This window comes from Excalfactoria chinensis, chromosome 1, assembly GCF_039878825.1.
Source record: "Excalfactoria chinensis isolate bCotChi1 chromosome 1, bCotChi1.hap2, whole genome shotgun sequence".
NCBI lineage: Eukaryota > Metazoa > Chordata > Aves > Galliformes > Phasianidae > Excalfactoria > Excalfactoria chinensis.
This window is the reverse complement of record NC_092825.1, coordinates 114,298,766-114,313,532: the sequence shown is the minus strand read 5'-3', so window position 1 is coordinate 114,313,532 and position 14,767 is coordinate 114,298,766. Positions and strand designations below refer to the sequence as shown.

Here is a 14,767-nt window from a genome sequence, read left to right as displayed (position 1 = left end):
AACACTTAAGTATACATAATTCACAATGTATACAGGTTGCCTGTAATACAAACAAGCTAAACAGGAGTTTTCAAAGCCTTGTAAAAGAATGTTTACTTCTTGGTAGCAAATACTAAAAAGCAACATATTCTGTTGTTCATCTAAATAACAGCTTTTCTACAGCACACATCATAAACTACAGAGGTAGATATGCACCAAGTTTATAATAAATTATTTTAAATAGTGCTTCCTGCTTACTGAATCAAAACTCTGTGTGTTTACACAACTACACCCTATCAGTAACCACAGGATTCTTCTGCTGATAAGATTATTCAACAAAAGACAGGCAAGAGTAACCACATCTATCATGCAAGAAAACAGAGACAAAGAAGAAATCAGACAAAGTTATCTTTACTAGCTTGTAAATGTGGGGAATAAAAATAATAACCAGAAAAGGTACCTTCAGAATATAAAATATGGTAAAGATGACTTTTGTGGCCAATTTCCACTTCCTCTTATAAAGTCCTGTGTTGAACACCAGCTTCCCCTTTGAGATAGTTAACAAATCCAAAACACTTCTTTCTGGGGAGAATTAAGCTTTTGGCAAACAAGATGATTTTTGTCTGTGCAGGAGCAAGCATCATCTTTTTCGCTAGCATTAATGTTTCAGTGTTGCATGCTGCACGAGGAAGCATGTGTTTGTCATCTAAGACCTGCTATTTGCTTGCTGTCCAGTGCGGGGAAAAAAGTTCACAGTCATGCTTCCAAGATATGCATGGCTATTTCTTAGCCATCTTAAAGTCTTCAACTCTAGCTTGTGTTCAAAATGTAGCAGGAGACTACTTTTCTAAACAGATGTTTATCCCTTTCAGATGGACATGAAACACCTCACAGTTACAGAAACCTTTACTCTGCCCATGCCAAGCAGTTGCTCACCTTCATATTAAGTTCATATTAAAAACAAGCCCAAGATCTACCACAAATCAGCAAGCTGCTTTCAATCCCCAACATGTAGGGGTGTGAGCGTATTTTAGCTACCCCTCACCAAACCTCAGCGCACACAGCTGAGGTTATCAAGAAAGAGTACATCTAAAATGCCTCCTTCCCTTTCCTTTTGTGCTTCCCCACTGGGATTCTTATCTGCCCAGAACAGAGTGTTTCTTTCAGTACATTTAGAAAACAGCCATGCAGACAAGCTACAAGAGAAGGGGGCAGACTTCCTCCATAAACTCTTGGTGCAACAATTAAAGAGATGACTGCTGTCATTACAGAAAATCTATTACAGCAAAAGATAATTATTTACCAAGGGAGCATGTCAGCACTGAAAACAGCTTGGGCAGAAGGTGGAAAGCTCAAGAGCAGTACAGAAGTGTTAGGGATCTTTTATAGAAGAAAGCTACCCACCTGAAAGGTTTGGAAAGCAGCATCAAACTGTCTTCAAAGAGTGGCCTTTCTTGCTTTACATTCTCTTTGTTTCACTACCCAAACACACTTGTTAACATTCACACATTCTAGCACTCAACTCACAGTAACTTCTGCAGTCACGGTACAGCACAAACCACACCTTTATAATACACTGCATCATGGACAAATTTATTTTAAAAGTGCCCATTTTATCTCCAAAAGTCTGCAGAAAACAGCAGCTAATGCTATTCATTCCAGTAAAAAATTTTGCTTAACATCACATCTAGACATGCTCTTCAGTTTTAAAGTAGTATAATGACTTCGAGACTGTCACAGGTCCAAATTCCCTTTGTTGAACAGTATAGAACTACATGATAAATTGAATTCAGCATACTTACTCTAAAACAATATAAAGTTTAAACCTGAGCTCAGTATCTCTCTTCTATAACTTCACAGTATATTGACAAGTAATAACCTAACATCACCTTAGAAGAGACAGTTTAACAGGTTCCCTGTTTCCTCTTGGATAAAAGTTACCAGGCCTCACCTTTAGCTGTAGTTCTCCCCATGGTAACACTTGTGTGATCTTCCCTCTCACAATAAAAAGACTGAAGTTGAAAGACCAGTTAATTCTTCCTTTCAGTACAACAGTTTCCTGTGGAGTAATAATACATCAAGTTAGGGGGAGGTTGTTAGAGTTTGGGTCTTCTTGTTTTGGAAAGGAGGATTTTGTGCGTGTGTGTGTGTGTGTTGTTTTACAATTATAAAACATTGGTTTAAGGTTGCAAAAGTTTAACAAGCTATTTGTAGAAGAACAGCATATAAACAATGGATGTGTCAAAGCAGCAAGGGTATATAAGAACCCAAACTTATTTCATTGGTTTGGGTGGCTTGTTGTAGAATGATTTGCATTTGCAGTGAGTTTCTAACACAAAGAAAGACATAAAACATTCTTTTTTTTTTTCTGTTTTCCCCAACAAGCATTACTGAAAAATGGAAGAAAGACTTTAATGCATCACGCACTTACATGCAGGGAATTCAACAACCATCACTTTTAAACAGCCCTGGATAAAACATTCTTTACAAACTACAAGGGAAGGAAGAACAAAACATGGCTGTAAGAAACCTACTCAAAAGCACAATTGCTCACTGCATCTGCTTGCTGGCCACTACCACTTACAGCAGAGCTGGGAGAACCCATTAGAGGAAGCCGACTGCAGATCCACATACTTGCAGTTTTTAGAAACTATAGGGGACAACTTAGTGAAACCAATTTAACACAACAAAAACATTTGTGTGTTACTGTGATGTTCTACTCAAGCATCTAGTTTTAGGAATTACCACTGCATTCAATTCAAGACAAACTCATTTGAAGCTTTTTATCCCTAAAGCATCAAAAGCAGCAAGTTTACTTGGCATTATTCAAATAATAGCACATAAAAATACGTAGATCGCTCTGAAAGTAATGTCTCCTATTTATTTTCATGGCAACTACAACTGATACAAAGAGCTTGATAACGCTACAAAATACTCTTTTTCAACAATCATCACCACGATGAACAAGAGCTGGCATACTGCTCTCATAAAAACCTGCAGCAGTGGAGGTGGCCCACTGTCAGCACTGCTGAAATGCACCACCCATTACCTCACTGCACTCACATCCCCTGGTTGGTCTCCATCAACGTTCAGCAAGCATCAATTAATGTCAATGGGTGCCATCTTTTCCACATGGAGGAATTCACTGACGCACCTGTGCTCCATACGTACTTCCATGTCAGATGCTACTTTGTCTCTGCAGACATCTGTCACACAGCAACATCCATGGGCTTATTGGCAGGAAGGTTCAGTCTCTCCTGCCATACCACCAACATCCACCTCCAATGTCACGGGCCAACACCATAAAGCGGGAGGCATTACTTTCAGAGCAGACCTTGTACATTCACATTTCTGACTTGCCTTCTTTGATCACTTCCTTCCTAGGAAATTCCACGAGGTCAGAATTTATGTCGTCAACAGCTCAAGAATTTTGTAGGTTTCTTTTTTAATGTAAGTCGGTACTTTTTCAAAGATTAATTTTGCCAGAAGTAACGTTTTTAGAAACTATATCATCCTTTGTCATTAAAAAAAAAGAGGAAGAAGAAAAACAATAGTTCATGATACCCACTTGGAACTTCTTGAACCTTATACTTGCGTATTGAAAAATGAACAACGCTAATATTGCATATAGTGAGAGGTGTGTCATACAGACAATTATATTCCTGGAAATGGTGAAACTTCAGTGAAATCCTGAGGAACTTGTACACTATGGTGGTAGCCTGTACGATGAAAACTTCACACAGGGCAGGTCCCGGCGCTAAAAATAAGTATGATTTTTGAAAGTCTAATGACCGAGGAACGCGTTTCATGTGTCGGCAGCACACGAATGTGCAGGATATTTATTACAAAAGCTCAAGGAACTGAGACTTGAAAGCAGTTATAAATAAAACCGAACGCCGACATAAAGTAAGCTGGTTTCGCTACACAATGGCACTCACGGCATAAGTGATCATCAGGATTAAGAACAGAAATCCTTTTAAGCCATCAAATAAATTTGAAATACTTGATGCTTTCGTAGACTCCCCCAAAAATTCAAAGCTTTTCCGCCGTGAGTAATAAATTGCGAAAGGTGATACGGAGTCAAAGTAACTGTTTTTACAGATTACTTTAAAACGGCGCATGGTTTTTATCTTTTTGTTCCAAGCACCAGATTGCACTTGGTGCAGTAATAAAGATTCCAAGCCTGCAGTGATAGTCATCAAGTTTAGCACAACCGGAGTGTCTGTCAGGACATAAAAAGGATTCCAGCGTTTCATTAGCCCCTGCTCCAGCAGATAGGCGGTTTTACAGCGTGCCCACTAGCCTGTTAAAAATACAAGGCAACAGAAAGCTCTGAGAGCGTAGGCTGAACTAGGGGTGTACAGGGTATTACTGTGTGGAAGAGGTGCTGCTTAAAACCTGATCAAACCTACAGCATTCAGCCTGCAGTCTCTATTATAGTAATTGGTAGACTGAGACACTGGTCACAGAAGACATTCAAGAACAGTGTTTCCGAGTCCCTAACAACTGCTGAATGGTAGCAAAAAGAAAACCAGCTACCTACAAAACAGTAGGGTCGGTCTGAAAGGAAGGACGAGCTCCCTCACCAGAGTAGGCTGAAGGACAGCCTAGCACTGCCTTAAGTGATGATGCAGCCAACAGCAAGCAGTCACCTCCTCAGCTGCTCAAGATGGGCCTCAGCCCTCACCAGCACAGTGGGCATGGTGTGATGTTGGTTGGACTAAATGGTCTCAGCTGTCTTTTCTAACCTTAATGATTCTATGAAAGCCGAGGTTAAGAAATTCATCAAGTAGCTTCAAGAAGAAATAAATAAACAAATAAATAAATAAGCATGAACAGTAAATTTATCTTAAAACATAGAGAAGATCTCCATGTTTATATTCATCGACTGTATTACATAGACCATTTATTTCTCAGCTCATCCTGTAAGCTGTTTTATTCTTTCTCTGATTAGCTTCCTTTGCATCAGCTACTTTAAAAAACCAACCAAGCAAGCAAAAAGATGAAACCAAACCAAAAAAAAAACAGGTGGAAAGCATCCATCTCCCTTTAATTCCTTACTGCAGTGCTTATGTTAATACCCGTGTCTCTCTCAGCAGCTGGCACCCCTTTTGCCAGCCCTTTGTCAGCAGGACACACACTGTCAGACCAACCTCAGCCTTCACCCTCTATGCGTCGCTGCTGCACAGCGCTGTGGGGTCAGCAAACAGGATGGAAAACATTTTTGTGTCTCACATCGCTCTTCTAATTTTGAAAGAATTACTCTGAGGACACACGATGCTGCATTGCTAAGAAGTCAGTATTTTACAGAAGATACCAAATCATTCTGTTTTCTCCCAACCACATCTCCGTTATCTTTCCAGGCATTCAAGAGAGCTGAATGTCCTGAAAGAAAAAGCCATGCATATTTAGGAATTCCCAGCGCAGGTTTATCTTGACAGCACGCCTGCTCATAAAATACACACTGTGGGATTATGGAGATAAAGGGAACATTTGAAAGCAGCCTGAGCACCCAGCGGATTGCGGGCTTAGCATCGCCAAACGTGTTACGGTGCTTGTGTCAGGGACCATGAAGCTCAGCCCAGAGATAAGGCAGAGACTGTGATCTCTGAGGCACGCAGGGTCCAAGCAGCAGGACTGTGCAAGGGCAAGAGCAGGGCTGAAGCTCATGCTTCTCACAAAGAGCAGCAGTCCTTCACAATTACTGTTTCGGAACGAGGAATATTTTGTTTCACCTACTCCTCTATTCACCTGCTATCTCTTAAACACAAGTACCTGCTTCACACCACCAGCACAAGTCCCAGAGGCCCTGCAAAGAGGCAAATAAACAGAATAAGGCTACAAAGTGTACTGCTGTAACATTCAATACTTCCAAGTCTCCTGGAAGACTTCCTTCCAGGCAAGTTGCCCAGTGCACAGCCTCAAATACACTTCAAGCCTCAACAACATACACCTCTGCGTTTCTGTGACGGGAGCCATCCATAAACACTTTGAGGAGCACACACTGCAGCCCCATTATAGCAAAACAACATCTCGGAAGACAAAAGGAAAAACAACCTTACACTGGTGCAAATGAGCTGTACCATTATAAAACACAAGCTCTGCAGCAGTAAATCAGCATCGCGCATTTCAGAGTTCAAAACAAAACCTAGAGCTGAGGTTTCCTTTCATTTACGCACGCACAGCTATAACCGGTCGGTGCTCTGACAAGAAACCCGATCCAACTCAGAATCCCCTTTCCTTCACATTCTCTGCAATAAGTAAGTAAATTAAAAAAATGAGGATCTTTCCAGGAAAGGAAATTAAACTTCCACATTTTCCTGTGGCAGAACTTCTAAGAAACAGAGAGACCACAAGCCCTCTCTTAGCAGAGATCAGAGAGCCCATCCTTTGGAAAAAATCACAGGCTTCCAAAAGAGCCAGTGTTAGCCAGCCACATAAACAACTACGTGAATATTTCTTAAGCTGGTAAAGGAAGAGAGTAAGTAATTACTGCTTCACAGATATCATTTTGTAGCAACGGGAAGAAGAAATTTACTGCACTTTGAAAACTGCTTGGAAAGTGACCAACGCTGCACTGCTCACTGTTTAGGAAGTGACTGTACAACCAAACTTGTAAGCTGTCAGAGGTAAAATACTGTTTGTAAACGTTCCACCTTCCTTGCAGGTAAGTTTACGATCTGCTTTAGGATGTGAGCAACTGTAATTACACATTTCAAGATGACACAATCTTAAGCTCTCAGTCCATACGAGGTATATATCATTCGGCACAGAGTCAGGCATCGTACATCTTAAAAAGTGATACTAACAAGGCTTAGACCACAAATCTGTCCCTGGAATTCCTGAAATGAGAAATATATACTTATCAATGTGAACAGCAGAAAAGTTAAGTCTCAATAGTCAATAACGTAGCTAGCATCAAGCAAGAGCAGAAACATCTCACATCGCGGACATTCAACACTGGCTAATTTGATAGTGATAACAAAGTTAAGAGCTGCTCTATGGCTACCGATGGAAAATAAAAATACCTTCTCCCCTCTGCACGCCCCCGTCCTGCTTTAAAAGTCAGCCGATGTGGGGCTGTAAAAACCTGAAAAAGGAAATGGTATGTGTGAAGTCAGCAGTTCAGCACAGCGGCCGACTGCCCATTAACAGCTTCAAATATTCTTAAAATGCCCGTCTTCCCACATGAAAGGCCATTCTAATGTTATATACAAATAAATCAAAAATACAGCCGCGGCGCTTACGTTTCTATCTAAGTCAGACTGTCAGTTTTAGTGGTTTGCTGGTACGTATTTGCAGTAGCACCAACATTTTGGTGGATTCAACTCACTGAGGCTTCTGTGCTGTTTCCGACTTCCTGGGGTACTGTTCCTGCAAACATTCATCTTCATTCTTTGACCTGGCTTTGTTCAAATTCCTAACTCAAATTGCTTTCGTGGAGCAAACTCATTAACAACACATCAAAAACAAAACAAAACCCAAGCATCTTGCATGAACCAACAGTGGCAAAATGCTCAACAGCTGCATGAAATCCTCAGGACACCCAAATGCACCTCCTCTGCCTTCAGCTCAGCCTGCCCCAAGGCAGCACAGAGCTCAATTTGCTCTTTGAGGCACGGAGCACACTTTTAGCACCATGCAAACACAGCAGGTAAAAGGAGAAAAGAAATTGCTACTGCAAACACAGTAAAGATGCCCAGAGCCCAGGACAGCATGGGATGCCAGAGATCCCTACATGGCTTTCTGCACTCATCTCTTGACAGACAGAAAGCAATAGCAGCAGTTTTAAAAGCAGCAGTAGGAGACTGTGTGTATACAGGAAGACAAGGGGTGGAAAGACAAGCAGAGGGCTGCTAGAAAAGGGTCTTACAACCTCTTAGATAGCCCTGGCTTCCTCTCAGCTACATTGCTTCTACGTGGTAACTAGAGAGACTGTGGAAGCTCAGTGCAAATGGAACTGAAGAGCACCCCACATGATTTTGGAGTTGCAAATCAATCTCCGTAGTCCAAATTTGTGCTCATCCAGCAGAGTAACTAGACTAACACAGTCACCTTTCATTTGATGCAGAAATCTATGAAAGGTCACTCATCCCTTCCCTCCCTGAGCCAGAACCCAAACAACACAACGCCCCATCCTGCAGGTGTGCCTGCACTGCCTACCTTTTCTGAGCAGATATAGACACGAGAGATACAGTCCTACAAACACCACCCTGGACATCACAGTCCTTTTAATCTGAGCCTGGAAGGATGATAGCGACAGTAAAGAGCTCCACCAAATTCATCCTCTCTGATACCCTTCCACATTCCTCCACGTACAAGACTCACTTTTATGAGCTGTTCTTTTCAAATGGCCTTTTAAAAGTGCCCCAGGAGTTACACTCCTTGCACTGAACCTTCTTGCCTTAATCTCCAGTAGATTCCATACAGTACATAAATAACGGCACATGCTTCATTCCATGTATGCACCCCATTAAAATGGTGCTACTCTTCTGTGTTCTATAAACTTCAGACACTCCCTCAACTAATGCATGCTACAGATGACCAAAGGCTCAACCTCAGCTTTGCCCTGGACAAAAAGGGATATCACGTTATCTTGAGAAGACAACAAACTTGGATTCCCATCAAAGTTCATCCCTTTCATGCAAGGACCAGATTTCCTTGGTATCTTAAAATAGAATTTGACCTGATTTGTGAAGCTGAAAGCATAGAATCAAATGATTTAAACCAGAATATCTACCTTTAATGTAATGTCTCGCTTGTTGTTAGATGACAACATACCAAATGGGGAGCTGAGTAGAAAATACACCAGAAAAATACAGGGGAAAAATATCAGTCCACGAGCTGCTCACAGCTTTATTCTAACAAACCCCAAATAAAATGTACTTGGAGATTAGTCTGGACATAAGATATCTAGGTGCCATTTTCCCTGTGGAGAAGAAAGACTACGGCCTACTAGAATATGTGGAAGAGAACTTTAACAGAACTTCAGTGATTTCATGAAGTCTTTGATATTAACAGCCCCGCAAATAATTCAGAAAGGCAGGAAGAGAGCACACGGGAGAACTGCAGTAAGCACACTCTCAGTGATGCAACCATTTGAATCAAAAACAATCGAATACTACCCATAAAGCAGTCTTGAACCCAGAAGGCTGATATGAGACACACACATTACCACATCAAAGAAGAACTGCACATTTCTTCATTCATGTCTAAGCTAACACTGGATTTTATACTCTATGATTCTAGGACACAGAAAGTAAAGGGTTCACTTTCAGTGGCAGCAACACCATGACAGCACAGGAGACAGCATATCCTCTCCACTACGAACAATTCTGTTGCATGTACCCATGCCCGACATCCACCATCTACAAGAGAAATGATCTGAGCAAGCCTATCCAACAGAGATAAGCCTTGTAAAGACAGTTCCTGCTTGTTCAACAGTGTGAACACAGCTCCTGACTTTCCTCCAGATTTATTTCACAGAATCACCGATTCTTAAAATGCCTTGGGTTGCAAGGGACCTTAAAGCCCATCCAGTTCCAATCCCCTGCCATGAGCAAGGTTGCCAGCTACTAGATTAGGCTGCCCAGGGCCCCATCCATCCTGGCCATTTCCTCACTAACCAAGCAAAAGACTAACAGGGGAGAGACACAAGCACCTCTAAGGTTCCTCACCACCGTTCATGCCCTGATTGCTGCTTGTAAACCTGCTGCAAATAATGGGGCAGCACGCCTGCTGCTGCCTGGGACACCTCAGGCAGCAGCTACAGGATGAGACTGCACACCAGGCTCTAGTGGCAGAAAGTCCCTCGCCCAACTTGCAGGACAACAACTTGAAGAGACCGCAGAGATACAGCACAAGCTTAATGCAGTGCAAGGAGCAAGCCGACCCCATCACTCACCAGTCTGTCTCTTGCTGCTCCACAGCAGCGGCCTGCAAAGGTTGAGTCAGCCGGCAGCAGCGTGCACACAAAAACATTCATCAAATTGTGCTGGAATATTAACAAACATGCTGGGACTTCAAATTACACAGAGTCAAATTAAAGTTAAGAGTATTTGCAAAAAATACCAAGATCATTACATGCAATGAAAACACCTCTAACGTTCAAGTACGAACAAATTTACCCTTAGCATTTCTATTGTTCCACTATTGCAAATGGCTCTATTAAGCCTCAACAACTTTACAGAGGATTTCCAACATGCCCAAAGTCTCAAGTGTCCTGGGACACTTGCAAGGCATGTCTAACATTTTGAAGAACACTGACAACATCATCCTTCACATTTAAGATTTTAATCTCTGGAAGAAGCAATCAGCACTAAGACTGAGCGCCTAAGGCTGCTTCTGTCAAATGGGAACAAACAGAACCTCACATTCCCAGCAGATGCAGAGGTCAATGAGTTGGTCAACAGCCTCCCTTGTGCAGACTTGCTGAAGCACTATCCCTATCCCAACCTGTCATTTGTTTTAGTTACACTTGGAAAACATGACAGCACACTGAGGTACTTTCAGAGATCATGTGAACACGTGCGAGAAGAATCGTGCACTTTGCCCATCCCTGCTTGAGGCATCCTGACAAGCAAGACAGCCAGCTGCAGTGTCCTGGACAGCTAATGACAATGGGCATTTCCCATCAGTGATGCTGTTTAATATCAAGCGGTAACTACCGCAGACTCCATTTCTCCTCAGACTTCCACTCCATCACATATAGACTCCAACAGTAAAGGAAGCAAACATGGCTCACTCACAGCTTACAAGTCAACTTGAATATTGAGAAAGCAATGAGACAAAATTGTGAGGAAAAGGAAACCCACGTGCAAAGGGCTGAAGTTGCTACCTACATTTGCTTCAGCCTATTCTATCTTCTCTCAAGTAAAGCAGAGTCAGCATTTCATATATGCAACTTTTAGGCAGATAGTGGAAACAAATGCATTCTAAGTACTGCAAATTTTACACAAGTGAAAACTGAATTACAAGTATATAATGGAAACCCTCTCCGATGCCTCCTATGAACTCAGGCAGCCACTCCAGAAAGCAATACAATACCTCTCTCTGCTTTACCATAGCACTGTACTGCAGACAACAAAGGTGGCAGCAGCATCTCTGCCAGTGGAAGGAAAGAAAGCAGGCACCTGCACATTCAAAGCAGCACCACACATTGTCTGTGGAACTATCTTCTAGAAGACTGTCACCGCTTCTTGTTCAATCCTCCCTGCATCAAAACTGATACTTACAATAGGGCCCAACTTTAAGAATGACTTTGTTAGAGCTGCAATTATGTACCTAGGTGGCTTCTAACTGGTGTGAAAGGAGTGTATCACATGGAGTCACATATTTCTTTGCAGAACCTGAACATTCCTATGAAATATTCAATACCAAGCAACCCAGCAGATACTACACAAATACTACTGCATTATTCACAGCAATGAGAGAACTAGGGCCAACAACCCTGTCAGCTACATCTCAAACAGTCAGTGAGCATTACTTGAATACTCAGAACCAGACCTTGTTACACCTAACAGCCCTACAAATACTTCAACATCTAGATTTCAGCTTCGAGTTTGTACACTTTCTGCTTGCATTACTGTGAAGCTTCCTGTAAATAAAGCACCAGCCCAAAGCATCTCTAACTCGGTTTTTCTTTACATCAATTCAAGTGCCGTCATCCTGAAGCAGCACTTAGGTTTTATTATGCCCTAAGGGAGAAATCCAGCTCACCCTGCCCCAGGCAGGCAGCAGTTCCCCCAAACACTGCCAGGCCCCCGAGCTGACAGCAAGCCGCAGCGCTCACCTCCTGCTTATGTCCCAGTGTTACCGTGCTGCCCCACAGCACAGCCACCACCGGGTGCCCTCCTGCTGTCACTGCCACCTGCACGGCTGCAGCCACTGGTCCGACACCAACTGTCCCACACTTGGCTTTTCTCTGCTGTCTCCAAAGAGCAAGATGCAGCACGACAGCTTCAAACACCCAAAGATTTAAGCTGCTACTCTTTGAATAATAATAAAATAACCATACCCCAGCTCGCACTGAAGTGTTGTTCACAAGTCAGACCATTAAATCTACACGGCACAGAACCACACAGCTCTCTGAGTTGGAAGGTACCCTTGCAGACCACCGTGTCCAACTCCCCTGCAATGACCAGCGACACCGACAGCCACATCAGGATGCTCACAGCCCCGTCCAGCCTTAAGCGCTACTTAAAACATTTGCTGAAACACGTGAAGCGTCCTTACATCTCCCGAAGAGTGCCTACCTGCGTAAGATCTCGCTCGGACACCGCTGTAACTCGGCAGTCCCGCAGCCGGCTCTCGTGGCCGGCCCATCCGCGCCCCTCGCAGCTCAGCACCACGCCGAGGATCGCTCCCCGGGAGCCGCTCCCCCTCCGCCGCTCGCTCCCCGCTGTCAAAGACAGCCCGCCCCGGAGGCCGGACACCGGGCACAGCCGACCCGACCCCTGCCGCCACCACCACCGTGACACGGACGGGGCCGCCGCCGCTCGGCCCTCCACCCCGCCGCTCCCGCCCCGCGGCCCTCCCCGCCGCCACTCACCGGGCCGGGGGCAGAGGCACCCCCGCCTCCCTCGAGCGGCTCCCGCCGCCGGCCGCCTCACTCCGCCGCCATGTTGCGGAGGCACCGCGCATGCCCGAACCGGCGCCACCGCCCCCTTTCCGCCTGGCCTCACCCCTACCTGCGGGTGGGAGCGGGTGGGTGGTTGGGATCCTGGGTGTGCTGATGGGGAAGAGAAGGGGAAAGAAAGGGAAGAAAATAAATCTGAATATATACCAAATAAGACACTACATTCTTCAGGGTGGAAGTCGAATCCACCCAGCCAGTGTCCTGTGTTTAAAGTAGTGCCCTCAGACCAGTCGGTGGTTCTTCAGAAACGGGGAAAACAGGCCTTCACCACACGTTTTAGTGCTTAGTGCTTAGACGGTGTGACAGAAATAAGCAAATATACAACAGAATCATAAAATTATTTATGTTGGAAATTTTTTTTCTAAAGCCATCTAGACCAACCACCAGCCCATCACAGCATGCTCACTAACCACATCTCTCAGTGCCGCATCCATGCAGCTCTCAAACACCTCCGGGGACGGTGACTCCACCACCTCCCTGTGCAGCCTGTGCCACTGCATCAACACTCCTTCTGAGAAGAAATGTTTCCTAATACCCAACCTGAACCTCTCCAGGCACAACCTGAGGCCATTCCCTCCTGTCCTATCGCTGTTACCTGAGAAAAGAGGCCAACCCCCTCCTTGGCACAACCTCTCTTCAGGCGGTTGCAGAGAGCAATAAGGTCTCCCCTGATCCTCCTCTTCTCCAGACTGAACAATCCCAGCTCCCTCAGCTGCTCTTCATCAGACTTGTGCTCCAGACCTCTCACAGCTTCATTGCCCATCTCTGGACATGCTCCAGGGCCTCGATGTCTTTCTTGTAGTGAGGGGCACAAAACTGAACACAATACTCGAGGTGTGGCCTCACCAGAGCTGAGTACAGAGATTACTTCTCTGCTCCTGCTGGCTGCACTATCTCTGATATAAGCCAGGATGCCATTGGCCTTCTTGGCAGCCTGGGCATATTGGTGGCTAATAAACAGACTTGAGAATAAAAATCTGCAAGATCACTCTCTGTCACCAGTAAAAACAGCAGAACAAAAGAAAACTTTTAAAGCTCTCTTGTACTTCAGCAGCTAAAGGGATCCATAGCACTTTCTTACACCTAACTAGAGCCAGTTGATGCAAAGCCAACAATTTCTGTACAGGATTATTAGAAAAAGTAGCAAGGAGTCCTGCCTGCTTCCATTTGCCAGCAGTGTGATGAGCTTGTACACTGGTGGCACACCCATCATCCTTCATTTCCTTTTATGTTATGCTGAATTAAACAATCACAAAAGGCAAGACATATTTAAATTCTCTTAATTCTTTAGAAACAGAGAGAGTTATGTATGTATATAGTACATATGCATGCACGCATACATGTTTTTATATATGTGTGTAAATTTATGCTTTTGTACTTATTCTACATGTATATACATACATACATGTATGTGTGGCTTCACAAGGTTTTGCAGGGAGATTCCAGCATTTTCAAAAGAAGTAATGACACCGAAATAAAAATGTCTTACAAAAGGAGACTCCAGTTAACCCCCACAGCTATTCAATATGATGTCCTAGAAAGCTGACACAGATGAAAAACTGTATGAAAGCTGGCAGTTACTCAAAGAAACTGCACTGAGTGTGAGTGAACTATCTGTCTGCACAGAAAAGATAAGGAGTCATAGCTGTCATAAGCAACTCCAGGAGCACAGGGAAGCAAGAAGAATGGAGAAGTTAGGTTGAGTAACTCTGCAAAGCTACAACAGTACAGACCAGTTGTGAAGGTAACCAGCAATAGGGGGAGAGGTAATGGCTTCAAGCTGCACAGGGAAGGTTCAAGTTGGATATTAGGGAACGTTTCTTCTCAGATAGAGTGGTGAGGCAGTAGCACAGGTTGCCCAGGAGGGTAGTGGAGTTGCTGTCCCTGGAGGTGCTCAGGAAGTGTGTGGATGTGGCACTGAGGAACATGGTTACTGGGCATGATGTGATGAGGGATAGTGGGATTTTCACACACTGGGGGAAAAGGTATGAAAAAAGGGATGTGCCATTCAGCGCTGCTGGGCTGAGGTGGGTAACACAGAAGCAGATAGGGATGCATAGGAAACGGGGAAATGTGAGGTGTTCTGCGGGAAAACAAACAAGCAAACAAACAAACAAGTGTGATCATGTGCAAAAAGAGAAGAAGAGAACA

The 14,767-nt window shown here is 43.9% G+C and overlaps 1 protein-coding gene across 5 annotated transcripts in view; it reads right to left on the bottom strand.

The window, feature by feature from the left end:
- The window catches only part of SCML2 (Scm polycomb group protein like 2), a 69,496-nt gene extending 56,881 nt beyond the window's left edge, over positions 1 to 12,615 (bottom strand). For 4 of the 5 annotated variants that reach the window (XM_072329715.1, XM_072329722.1, XM_072329731.1 and 1 more), the window contains exons 1-2: positions 12,530 to 12,615; positions 1,931 to 2,038 (exon numbers count right to left, since the gene is read on the bottom strand). In XM_072329715.1, the coding sequence (XP_072185816.1) occupies positions 1,931 to 1,952 (22 nt within the window). In that variant the 5' untranslated portion in view covers positions 1,953 to 2,038; positions 12,530 to 12,615. The remainder of the gene's footprint in view (positions 1 to 1,930; positions 2,039 to 12,529) is intronic. The other variant, XM_072329756.1, reaches the window with a different exon arrangement.
- Between the last annotated feature and the right edge of the window lie 2,152 nt (positions 12,616 to 14,767).